Source organism: Empidonax traillii, unplaced genomic scaffold (genome assembly GCF_003031625.1).
Source record: "Empidonax traillii isolate 1590-97213 ecotype Southwest subspecies unplaced genomic scaffold, ASM303162v1 scaffold37:size1818073, whole genome shotgun sequence".
NCBI classification, from domain to species: Eukaryota; Metazoa; Chordata; class Aves; order Passeriformes; family Tyrannidae; genus Empidonax; species Empidonax traillii.
Window position 1 is genome coordinate 1,767,965 of NW_020955230.1, and position 13,708 is coordinate 1,781,672.

At 38.7% G+C, this 13,708-nt stretch overlaps 1 protein-coding gene across 1 annotated transcript in view; it reads right to left on the reverse strand.

Moving 5' to 3' along the window:
- The window catches only part of CAMK4 (calcium/calmodulin dependent protein kinase IV), an 84,054-nt gene extending 71,276 nt beyond the window's left edge, over nucleotides 1-12,778 (reverse strand). The window contains exon 1 of the mRNA XM_027878032.1: nucleotides 12,704-12,778. Within this exon, the coding sequence (XP_027733833.1) occupies nucleotides 12,704-12,718 (15 nt within the window). The 5' untranslated portion in view covers nucleotides 12,719-12,778. The remainder of the gene's footprint in view (nucleotides 1-12,703) is intronic.
- Between the last annotated feature and the right edge of the window lie 930 nt (nucleotides 12,779-13,708).

The window sequence follows — 13,708 nt, forward strand, 5'->3', positions numbered from 1 at the left end:
ACCAGTATTAGACATCTGACATTTTCTAAAAGGTTTCATATTCACACCACCCCTCTGGATAGATACAATGCCACATAACAGTACAAATTGAGAGCTATAAGAGGATAGGACATTTCCTGTCACACTGTATAATATTTTATTGTTAACTTACTCAAATTTATCAGGAGTCCTCGGCTGTATGATAAAGACCTGGGATACATTATGTTTCCTTATATTAGGCAAGTGCAATGCTTGTTGCAGTTCAAGAAATTTCACATAAATAGCTTGTGTACCCATTCTTCTCTCAATCAACTCACACGTAGAGAACCATCATAACCTTTATTATTCCCCAGTGAAGGTTTGATGCATTAATATTGTTATCTCCATTACAGATACCAAATAATTTCATGTGACCAGTGTACTGGTTTTGTCTGGTACAGAGTTAATTTTTTTCATAGTAGCTTTAATGAGGTTATGTTTTAGATTTGTGATTAAAATACTGCTGATAACACAGGGATTTTTTAGCTATGGCTAAACAGTGCTTATGCAGTGCTTTTGCAGCATCAGGGTCCTTTCTGCTTGCATGCTTCCTTTCTTCCCCTTCTGTCTTACATGTTTCCTTTTATGAATCACCCTGAAACCCTGGACCTGCTGCTTTAATAACACCTGTACTAGGAGACTTGTAATCTCCTGGTCCTAGACAGTGCTTCTGGTAGGTCAGCCCCAAACACTGATAACAAGAGGTCCTGACATCTTTTGTGTGTTGCTTGATAGTATTCCAAATTTACAGGAACCATACACATGACCCTATGCCTCAAAACTGCTTCAAATGTATACGTTATATACTTCGTAATTTGAATAACACAGAAAAACAGTGGATTCTCAAAGGAAAACAGGGAAGGAATCCCTTGTAGAAAATTTTCAGGGACTGAAAATTAAAAATATTTTGCATAATTGGAGGATGATATAGAAAAGCATGTATAGATGGTGAGATGGTTAAGAAAGGCAGGCAGATGTGAAAGCAAGACCTTATAACTAATTCAGAGTGTTCACTTCATAGAATAGAAACTGTGAGCCGAGACTTTCTTGTTAGCATGGGTGTCAACAAATAACATCCAAATTTACAGGACTGCTTTTGTTTCTACATCTCTCCAATCCCCAAGGAGGATGTCTCAACTACATTAATGGCAGCACATTAACTTGCCTCTTCTGCCACGATCTGTGAGTTGTACTGGAAGAAAAGGACAAGTGACTGAAAAGGCTAAGAGCAGTAGGAACACACAGTGACTTCCTTCTCCAACAGGTCATCTCCATCCATGAATTCTGTGCACAGGAGCAACAGGGTGCCTTACATATTTGATCCTGTGTTCCCTGATGTTCATACAAAACCACAACCCTAGACAAGCTGTTGAAGTATGGAATGAATAAGTAGTTTGTGAGGTGGCTGAACAGTCTGGCCCAGAGCAGCATGAATTCTAGTCGGAGGCCACTGAATAGAGGTGTACCCCAAGCATCAATATGGGGTCCAATCCTGTGTCAAATCTTCATAAATGATCTGGATGATGGGACAGGTGCACAGGCCAAACTGAGAGCAGGGGCTGATGCACCAAAGGGTAGTGTTGCCATTCAGAGGGACCTGAACAGGCTGGATAAAGGGGCTGACAGGAACCTTATGCAGTTCAACAAGGGGAAGAGCAAAGTTCTACACCTGGAGAGGAACATCCCCAGGCCCCAGTACAGGCTAGGGGCTGCCCAGTTGCGAAACAGCTTGGAAGAAAAGGCCCTGGGGGTCCTGGTTAAACAGTCAGTGATATGCTGATGAGGCAAAGGCACAGTGGTTTCCTGGGCTGCATTACAAGAGGTGTTGCCAGCATCTCAGGGGAGCTGATCCTGCTCCTCAGCACTGGTGAGGCCACACCTGGTCTACTGAACGCATTTCTGTGCACCCTGAGAGACAAGGACATGCCACAGAGAGTCCTGTGAAGGGCCAAGAAGATGATGAAGGGATTGGAGATAGCCTGGAGATGAGATAGCAGATTTTACCTGTGAAGTAAAGCATGCAGGATGTAGTTGTTGATGTGCTACGAACTGTGGTACCAACTGCCTGGATTCAAATACTTTCCAGATCTAGTTCCTAACCTTGGGACCTCATGTGCTTCTCATCCATAAAACATGCCCCAAAAATAATAACTGAAATTAATTATAGTGGTGAAATGAATAATTCTCCTGGAGTTCTGATTAACAGATTTTTGTCTTCTCATTTGTAGAAATTAGGTATTTCATCTCCAGGAATTATGACTTTGCCCACAAATTCTTGAAAGCCATATAAAAAGTTCTTTTAACTTTGCATTTTCTCATATTTTTACATTTAAATCCTATATCTACTGTGTTTGCCACTCAGTCCAGAAACCTACAATTACTATCATGCTATTTCTTCTTGTAGCACTATTCTTTTATTGGTTTATAAAGAGCTGAAACCTATATGAGTGTTATGCATTTTGCAGAAAAAAAATCTAAATTTCTGGAGGTTGATCATCTTTAGAGGCCTGCTTAGAAACCCTCACAAGTTATCACATAATCTTTGCAATTCAAAAAAAAATTGAAATCAGAACTCTCTCCAACAATGAAAGTGACTTGAATATCGTAGGACTGAAATGCAAAATAAACCATCTTATTTAGGATTTTTTTTTTTTTTTTTTGGAAATGCTTCCACCTGTTTTCAACTGTATCTACTGAAAATATGCCCAGTTGGAGTTTGAAACATCTGATCATTCAATATATGCAAAGTGTAATGGAATAACTTGGTGGAAACAAATTGTTGTATTTGAAGGCTGCTTAAAGTGAAGGGGGAGGAAAAACAATGAAAGTGGGATGAATTTTTTACTTTTGTAGGAAAACATTTCATTAGTCATTTTTTATTTTTATGGTTTCATTTTTTGGGTTTAGGTGGTGTGTTGTTAGGTTTTGCAGTACTTATGGTTTTGTTTTGTTTGTAATTTGTTTGTTTTGTCTGTTTTTTTCCTTAAGAAAACCCTTCTTAAGTGACTCGAGCAGACAGCAAGTTGAGTTTGGCAAACACTTGTCATGACACTGACCCACACACAGCTGTCAACTTCAGCTTAGAAAGTTGGGTTGAACCTTAGTTCTAGCCTTAAGAGATCCTTTGATCAGGTGAAGTTATCTCAAGGAGATCAGACACTGACTTCATGATTTCTCAAAGACATTTCAGTAACAGAACCCTGAGATCATGCTGCTTACACAGCTGCTGTGTTAATTTCCATCTTTGCCATTCCATTTATCCCTACCTGGAGTTAGTGGTTAGTCTTTCTCTTAAAGGACATAAAAAATATTAGGATCATCTCAGCCAAAGAGAATATATTTTATCTGGAAATAAACTAGTTTGTCAAGTAGTGCATGCTAATTACAGAGTTCTTGGTAAAATAAGTCCTCTCTCCTGTAGACCTCATTTGGACTTGCCTCTCTGAGGGGCTACAGAGAACTCAGGTTCAGAAGAATAAAGTCAGGATGCCACATTTTAAGTTATACACTATTCCTGATTTATTCCAACATCTGAATTGCCAGCATTGGAGAAAACACTGTCGTTCCTTATCTTTTGCCCTCTTTATATTTTAGTGCATACTGACAGCTTTCTTTAAGTCATTATTCTACAGCATAGCACAAACTCAGTCTCTCTCCCCCCAAAAGAATAGCTGTCACCCTTGTGATGAAAGCAGACGTATCTGAACAGAGCAACTTCCTAAAATGCAGAGAGAGAAGCATTTCAGAGACCCTCAGCGCAATTTTCATGGACAATCAATTTATGCAGAGGCCCTGCCTTTTCTGCACTACAGCTCCACCAGGGCACATCTCCATATTTCTTTAATAGTCTGTAAATAAAGGTTTCCAAAGAGGAAGACTATAATCATGGGATAGTATTCACCGCTGCACCACCACTCAGAAATGCCATCCCTCTGTAGGGTAGCACCTTTGCTTTAGGCATTAAATGTAGCATCACAGAAGAACACATTCAGTTCCTATTCCCTGCCCTTCCTCGCAACATTTATGTGCACCCTGGACACATACAGCTCCTCTAGGCTTGTTTATAGCCAGGGAGAAGACAAATCACTGCAGACAGGGAAGGAGCAAAATGTGCATGGGTAGGCTGGTGGAAGAATATCTGCAGCTGAGATCATTTCACAGGAGTTCCTGCTAAGTAATTCAAAGCTAAACACGTGTCATTTGATTGGGTTTAGTTTCTTTTACTCAATTTATCACCTAAGGATATTATTTCTCAGAACAACTTATTCAACAGTGCAATGTGTACAGTAGATTGAGCTTCCCTGAACTGAATAACAAGTTGAGCTTTATATTTTTGTCTTTTTATTTGCTGATCTTTGTATTTCTGAAAAATAAGCTGTGAAGACCAGAAATGAGTGTTTGCTAACTACCTATAAATTAAGGAGAAAAGAGATATAATACATATTGTCTGTTCTTAAAGTCTTAACCCAAGGTATGACTTACTCAGGAATAATACAGCAATTCAATCTACATGATGACAGGTAAAAAATATTTTTATATATTAAGTGACTTTATACAACATCTGTACTATACTGTTATGTAATACAATACAATGGATTGCAGATGACATGTTAAATAACTTCACATATGTGGAACAGGCATTTTACAGATGTAAAATGGGATTTTTTTTTTCTTTTCTGAAGGTTGCCCTGACAAAAACAAATTTTTTGTTTCTTTTCAATGAATGAAACAGCTAACAATTTTACTTTTCAGTAAAATTTCCACTTTCACTGAGAGGTGTCTGATTTCATACCTTCTAAAGCAAAAACCTATTGGTAACTTAGTGCAGAAAAAAAACTTTTAGTTCTCTCTTCTTTGTACAGCATTTATGCAAAATTAACTTCTTTGTTCCTCTTTAGACCCTATGTATTTGATGGACTTAACTTCTACTGAAAAGCCACTTTTGGAAAGTTGTGAATCAGACAGTGGAATCCAGACTCCATTATAAATGAAGGAAAATTGGATAGAAGCAGTGGAAAACTCAAAGCCTTACCACCTTATTTCTTTATTCAAACTGATTTTTTTTCATCTTTCAGTAAAAACCTAACAGTGTGAACTGCATGTGAATGAGATGATGACATGGATGATGAAAAATGAGAAAGACAGGAAAAATAATCTACATATGTAATAGGTAGTACTGCAGATGGATTGCTAAGTAAGAAATTACTGTTTCCATTTCATTACCAAGAAATGAATGGCCTGTCTGGTGTGTGCAGGTGTGTGTGTGTGTGTGTGTGAATGAATAACAGAAGATAATGTGTTTGCTGACAAAATAATTCCTTTTTTATGATGAGTAGTGATGTGCAGTTGACTGTTTTCATGTAGATTTACATATGATACAATTCTTTCTCCTTTTTGAAGAAATCAGAACATTACATATTAATATGAAGTGAGGAAAAAAATTACCATAAATATGCATATGTATGTAATGGCATTCCACAGTTCACTCTCAGATATCTGACCAATATGGTACTAACAATTACTAAACAACAGGAGTTAGATTAGATATAGATATATGCACATAGATATGTATAAATATATACTCATTATAAAGTCTGTGGAGAAACAGGCAGGCAGGAGAAACTTCAAGTGTAAATCCTGTAGGGCCACATGGCAACAAAGGGAATTTTTAATTTTATAGCTACAATGACACATCATTTTTTCCAAAAGACAATAAAGGATCAATTTACTAATTCTTATTATGTCAACTGTGATGCACAAGTCTCCAGCCATTCCTCCCCCAGCCCCTTCACTGTGACACTTGTCTTTTCCATCAGTGGTGATGATTCAACCAAAAGCTGTGCTCCTTTAAGGAAAAATATCAAATATTTGCATGACCACTCTGATTATCATTTAATGCTAGCAATTCACTGCAACAGAAAATGAAAAACTCAGCCAACTATACTCCCTGTAAAGATGGGAATATATAGTTTTTACTACATATGTATATGTTATAGCCAGTGTATATATGTGTTTGTATCTGTGTGTGCATAAAATATACATGTGTTTTTATATCACAAAATCACTTAGGTTGGAAAATACCTCCAAGATTATTGTGTCCAATCTCTGACCAATTACCACCTTGTCAACTAGACCATAGCACTAAGTGCCGTATTGAATTGTTTCTTGAACAATTCCAAGGATGGTGACTCCACCACTTCCCTGGGCAGTCCATTTTAATGTCTAACCACACTTTCAATGAAGAAATTCTTTCTGAACCTCCCCTGCTCAGCTTGAGGCCATTTCCTTTCATCCTGTCACCGGTTGCCTGGGAGAAGAGACCAATTCTCACCTGTCTACAGCCTCCTCTCAGGTAACTGTATGGTGTGATAAGGTCATCCTTGAGCCTCCTTACCTCCAGGCTAAATACCCCCAGCTCCCTCAGCTGCTCCTCATCAGTCTTGTGCTCCAGACCCTTCTCCAACTTTGTTGCCCTTCTCTGGACTCCCTCCATCACCTCAGTGTCTTTCCTGTAGTGAAGGGCCCAGAAGTGAAAACTGAATTTGGGGTGTGAGCTCACCAGTGCCCAGTAGAGGGGGACAGTCACTTCCCTGGTCCTGGTGGTCAAGGGTCAGCGGTCACCACTGATCCAAGCCAGGGTGCCATTGGCCTTCTTGCCCACCTGGACACTGCTGGCTCATGCTCAGCTGTTGTTGAGCAGCACCTCCAGGTCCTTTTCCTCCAGGTAGCTTTCCAGCCACTCTTCCTCAAGCCTGTAGTACTGCATGGGTTTGTTGTGACGCAGCATTTGGTCTTGTTGAACCTCAAACAGTTGGCTTCAGCCCATGGATCCAGGCTGTCCAGATCCCTCTGCCATCCAGCAGATCAAAACTCTGACCTAACTTACTGTAATCCATGATCCTTCTGAAGGTAGACTCGATCTCCTCATCCAGCTCTATCTCCTCATCCTGATCATCAATAACGAAACAGGACTGGGCCCAACACGGATCCCCGATGGACACCACTAGTGACTGGCCACCAACTGGATGCAGCACCATTCACCTCCACTCTCTGGGCCCTGCCATCCAGACAGTTTTTTTACCCAGTAAACAGTGCACTTATTCAAGTCATGGGCTGCAGCTTTTCCAAGAGAATGCCGTGGGACAAAGTATCAAAGGTTTTCTGAACTCCAATCTTCCTTTTGTCCTCTAGGCAGGTCATCTGGTCATACAAGGAGATCAGGTTGGTCAAGCAGGATGCCTTTCCTAAACCCATGCTGGCTGAGACTGATCCCCTGATGTGTCACGTGATGGCACTTAAGATGATCTGTTCCATGAGCTTCACAGGCACAGAGGTCAGGCTGACAGGCCTGTAGTTCCCCAGATCCTCCTTCCAGCCCTTCTTGTAGGTAGGTATCACACTGGCACCTCCAGTCATCTGGAGCCCCCCACCATCCAGACAGAACTGATGACAAATGATGGAGACTGACTTGGCAAGTTCTTCCACCAGCTTCTTCAGCACCCTTGGATGAATCCTATTGACTGTCATAGACCTGCGAGCATGTAAGTGGCACATCTGGTCACTAATTACCTCCTCTTGGGTTTCAGGGGGTCTATTCTGCTCCCCCCTCTCTGTCTGCCAGCGAAGGGGGCTGGCTGCTCTGAGCATAACCAGTCTTATTCCCAAAGACTGAGGCAAAGTACCTCTGCCTTTTCCTCATCCTCTATGACAATGTCCCCCGCTGCGTCCAATAAAGAACGGAGATTTTCCTTGGCTCTCCTCTTGTTGTTGACATTTTCATAAAAACATCTTTTATTATCTTTCACAGCACTGGACAGATTAAGTTGAGCTTTGCCTTTCTGATTTTCTCTCTACATAACCTAACAATATCTTTATATTCTTCCTGAGTTGCCTACCCCTTCTTCCCAAGGTGTGTATATATATATGTTCATATATGTATAAAGGCAAACACTAATGTAATTGGGACCTTTTTATATATATCATTATAACCTCCTCTAGACTCTAACTCTAGGTATCCAACCCCACTTATCCAAAAGGGAAGCCTGTTATCTTTACATCTGCTCACACTCCTCTCTGCTTCATAGACATAAACTACCTATTGCTCTCAAATTTTCCAACTCCCTAGTATATTCAGATTAACTGCAGCACAACTGTTTCCAGAGTAGGCATTGCTTGAAAGCTGTTGCTCTCAAAAAAAAACTGATGTACCTGAACATTTGTCTGATTTTGAACATCAACCAGTCTGCAAGAAGAGTGCTGCTTCATTAAAACTGATTTTGACAGAAGTACTGAAGAAGTATTAGTTAAGCATCATAAACCATCTGAGGGAGGATGCCCACACAGGAAAAAAGCAGGAAATCAAAAAGAGAATTCTCCAAAGCAGCCTCTGTACTTGCATGCTCCATTGACAGAGAAAGAGAGGGTCTAATATTTAATATACTTAATTACTGATAGGGGACAGTATCTATCAATTAAAAGCTAGAAATATTAACCAAGCTATCCTTCAAAGCATTACTGAGAAGCAAATCAAGTAAATATTATCATCTCATTTTCATGGATGAAAAAGTTGAAACCAAAAGAAATACCTTGACCAATGGTACAGGCTGAACTGGGAATATGCCAGGACCCAGGCTCCAGACAACCCATCCCAGTATCTTACTCTCCTTTCAGCAGAGCATATTGCTTCATTGCCATGGCAGATCCCAAATTACTTCAGTTGCTGTGGTTAGCACTTGGTAGACCTATAATGCAGGCAGGCACTTGGTGTCTTAGTTTAGAAACCATGGAAGAGAGGCCATCTGTTCTATTCACTATTTTTAATGAAACTTGTCCAGACTGGGGTAAGAAATTTAACGTGGAAACGGATCTAATTTCTTGGAAGGCATTCACCTGCCTGGATTCTGACACAACCTCCAGGCTGCCTAGATCTCTCAAAATACACTACATGGAGGAAAAGGTCTGCAGATGAGAGGCTTCATGTAATGAATAGTACATATATATGTTTCCTCCCTTAGAGAAACCTGTGTTCTTCCACTATGATCCACGTGCTGTAAGTTGTTTGCAACAACAACCATTCTAGAAAGACTGGTTGTAAATAACGACATAATTTTTCAGTCTTAGTTGAAGAGCAGTAACAATCATGTTTGTAAAGTGTGTCCTAAAGATATTTCACTTTTCTTAAGCACTGAGTCATCAAGAAGAGGTAAAATGCATAGTGAAAAGCAAACCCATCTCACATTTGCAATTGCAAGTGTAAAAATTCAGCACTGTAGTCTGCTTGTTAGCTGAGTTCTTCTGATGTGCTATATGATCTGGTTTTGCCTCTTTCTTGTTTCATGAAATAGATTTCCCTATGAAGAAATTACATGATTCAAGTCTTTACCTTTACTACCTGTGGGGAATTTAGGAGGTCTAAATATAGCAAAAATCAAATAATGAGTATATATTATAATCCTACATTTCAATTATGCTCAGGAACCTAGGACAAAGGTTGGAAGAGCAAATTAAAGGCGATAATTTAGCATGCTTATTCACCTGTTCCATAGATACTGGTTTTTAAACATATTTCTTTTTGTATCTTCTAAGAATCATTACAAATTTGATTTCTGATACATTATCAGAGACTGTTTCTCCCACTAATTAAAAAATCAATTTTTCTTTGGACCTCGTTAGCCCTTCTAACAGTTGTGTTTTAGCTGCTCTAGAAATTATGGTTCTACCTCGCCTCTTCATTTCCTAACTTTGACATTCAGAGGCTTTATGAGTAAGAATCAGAGATGTCCTTTGAAATAAATTTTATTCACCTTAAGTGTAACTCAGAGGATTCAAAACTACTACTAAACTTGGGCTGAATTTGACAAAACCAAACCAAACTGGGAATGGAAGCATTTTGCTTCAGTAGTTTTGGACCAGCAAAAAACCTTTTTTTCTCCTCCTATCAGAATTGTATACAATTTGCACTAGTAGTGAAGAATGATTAAACCTCTAAACTGAAATACAATATTACCAATATTTTGTTTTATTTTATTGACATGAAAAGGTTTGTATAAACATGTTTTCTTCTGTTTCTCTTCCTTAGTTTAACTGCAAAAAAAAAACCACAAAACCCAAATCATAAATTAAAAAAAAAAAAAAAAAAAACCTAGAACTTAGCTAATAATCTAGCACTATTTTATTAAGCTGGATAGGGAAGAAATATTAATTACAAAACCTCCTAAAAACTCACATCCCTCAATAAGTATGTATTGTTAGAACTAGCTGATATATCCTGCCCAAAGTTTTGTTCTCTCTTGAATCAGAATCAGGCAAATTAAAAAATTACCCTTACTATTTAAAGGAAAAGAACGCTGATAGCATTTTCTGTTTCTTGTAGTCTGTTCCTATAATGCTACTTCCATCCTAAAGAATCATTGGCTCTTATCTAAACGTTCCTGTGAGATGAAAGTAATAATTTCTAATGCTTTACTTCAAATTACAGCACTGTAGGGATCATCACTCACAAATCTGGAGGTGTTCATCAGCCACCAGATTCCTAATCACACATCACTTGTTATCACTTCCAGAAGCAGCAGGATCACCCTATCCCTGAACCTCACCCTTCACAGACCTTCTCCTCAGTCTTGTTCAATGCAGTGTTTAAAGTCAGCGAGTTTGAATGGAAAAATCAGACTATTTGCTCTTTTGTAATTTTCCTTTGTCTTCTTCTAATTTCATGTGCTCTTCAGTACTCCCTTATGTGCATTTAAGAAAGGAATTGAAGAATAGGGACTCTTATCAAAAGGAGACAATCACAGGCTCTTCTTCTTCTCCTCCTATCCCTTATTCTCCGTTACTGGACTGCCATTTATTTTTCTATTTTTAAAAACCTAGCAGAAAACTTAAGCCAATCAACATTTTGGTGGATGGTTTGGCCCACATGTAGTTATTTTTATACTGAGATACTCTGAGCAAAGATCAGATCTCCTGATGTAGGAGCACTGTAACACAAATAGTTCTGTCTCTGTGAAAAAAGAATCACATCTCCAAATTGGACAGACACAAGAAGTGGCACATCCTTAAACATTGTCTCCCATGTTCTCAATCATTCAAAAAAAGCTCAGTTGTGTGAAAGGACTACTTGTTCTCATAACAAAACATCCCAAAGTGTATCAATTACAGTGGGAACAACTTAGCTCTGTGAACTGCTTAACCACACTGTTGTTATAACCATGGCTGCATTAAGCCAACCTACTGCTGCTGTGAAAACAACTTACACAATAGTTTTTCTTCTTCATTTGCCATATTTCCTACATTTTAACAAAAAAAATCTGTGGTACAGTAAGTCTACCAAAAGTCTAAATTGACTAGTTTCAGACACAAATAGATACATCTAGCATTAATGTGGTGATTGTGAGCATGAATTAATTTCCACAAAGGAAAAAATAAAAAGGCAAAGAAACTATTTTAAGTAATACAGTTTTTCCTTGTGCATTTTAGAGCAAATATTATAGGAAAGTACACTCCTAAAACATTATGGGAATCACTGGCATAATGAACTGATAAAAGCTTGAAAATTAAGTTCTGTACTTTTCTGTAGGAAAGGAAGATCATAGCCTGCAGCAATGCAAGCTCCTCACATGCTCTGCTTCTTCCAGTGCACCAGATGCAAATTCAAAAGCAGCACACACAACTGAATTTTTGTGCCAGTCTTAACTTTGGCTTACTTTCAAAGATGATAAATTATTACCAACATTTTACTCATGTGAAACCCACTCATTATGTCTTGCAATGAGACCACCAGTTAATTCACCATTTAGACATGTTTACACCAATCATTATGTTTCTACATGTGAATGTTCCTGAACTTCATGGAATAATGAACGATTAAACACTAGAATAAACTGAATCAAAACGATTCATGAATAAATATCATGTCCATGCCTCACAGCTTGGTTGCTTTCTCTCAAACGCCTCTTCTCCTCTTAGGAATGTGAGCAGCTCTACCCTCACACTCTCTTTCTTCTTCAAGTCTCTCAGTCCATTACTCCTCTTTCCCCTCTAGTCTCTCTTCATGCTTTCTACCATCTATTTTGTAGCACACACAAAACCAGCTGTAGTACAAGTGTGACATATATGGAGCTCTAAAAAGAATTTATCTCAACTGATTCTCTTGCAGTTTTGCAGCGGTAAAAAACCTCCACAAAATATGTATTTTTTACTTGGGTTTGAATTGGTGTTTTAATCAGTGTTTTTATCTTCTGAAAAAGATAAACTGTGTCCTGATATTTCTTGAGCAAAAAAATGTATTAAATCAAAGTGAAACCACTGAACATTTAAATTATTCAGAATGTGGTTTTTTCTATAGTGAAAGGAAAAGATATATTTGTTTAAAATATTTTGCCCAAATCTAAGTCTATATAGATAACACCATATGAAGATACAAACAAGAATTGTGGGGATAAAGCCTTCCCAGTACAGTACTGTTACCTCTAACAGCTGCTTCAATGATAAGGAGCCAAAGAACTCAGTCACCAGAAATAAAAGTTTAGCAGGGTCCTAAATCTAGCATGTTTTTCCCATATGAAGAAACTGTATCAAAAAGGAAAGGAAATCAAAAACAGAAACAATAAAACCCCAAACCCAAAAAACCTCAGAGGAAATCCCAAACATATTCCAAAGCAAAACAAAGCAAAACAAAACGACTTACTGTCTTCTTCAACATTTTGACGGCGTAAGGTTTCTGGGTCCCTTTCTGCCTGCATCTGTAGACAATGGATGTAGCCCCACTAAATTTAAAAAAAAAAAAAAAAAAAAAAAAAAAGGAAGAATAGTTGTAGATACAACTCTTTGAACTTGTCAGTAAACAGAGTTGCCTAACTGGAACTACATTTTCTAGTCCTCCCACTTTTGGCAAAAATACCTCACTTTTCTCTGCAAATGCAAAAAAAACCCCCAAATCCCCCAAAATAAACCAAACCAAAAAACCTCTCTGATAACCAGGGAATTTCAAGAGTTATTCAACCAATGGAACTTCCAAGAGCTCAGAGCGCTTTTTAGTCACACCTTTTCTGTCTCCTGACAGTTTCTGGAGGTTTCCTCAGAGTATCAAGTAAACATATCTTGCCCCAAACTTGAGGCAACATGTCTTTGTTAAAGCAACATTCGCAAAAATTAATTGCATTAGGTCTTTCCCTAACTGTTAATGGCAGTAATGTTTAGACAGAAGAGAAGAAATAATTGTTGTGCTGCTCCCTGCCCAGTTGCAAAAGCAGCCAAATTTGGCACCAGATGGAGCTAGCAGCACTGTTGGTTAATTCAGTGGAAACTGGTGGGGCTTGTCCATAGCAAAAGTGAACTGGATGTACATCTTCTGGTTGCCTTTAAGGTGTACTCACTTTAATGTGCTAAATCTGAGCACTCATAACATAAAACTATGGCTCTGCTGGGTGGAAGGCACTTCTCTGAGTGGGAGGTTGGGCTAGATAGTCTCTAGAAGCAGGCTCAACTTGCTGTGCTTTACGTACATCAAGGAAGGAACTGGCACTCTGTGTTTTTGTAAACAGAGCAAAAACTTCTGGAAAACCATACTGGCTACAAACTATTCAGATACATTTATATTATACCACAAAACGGATGCACTGAAGTGCTATGTTTCAGCAAGGAATTTAAGGCATTTTTGGACACCTCCTGTCCTCAGGAGACTTGCCACCCT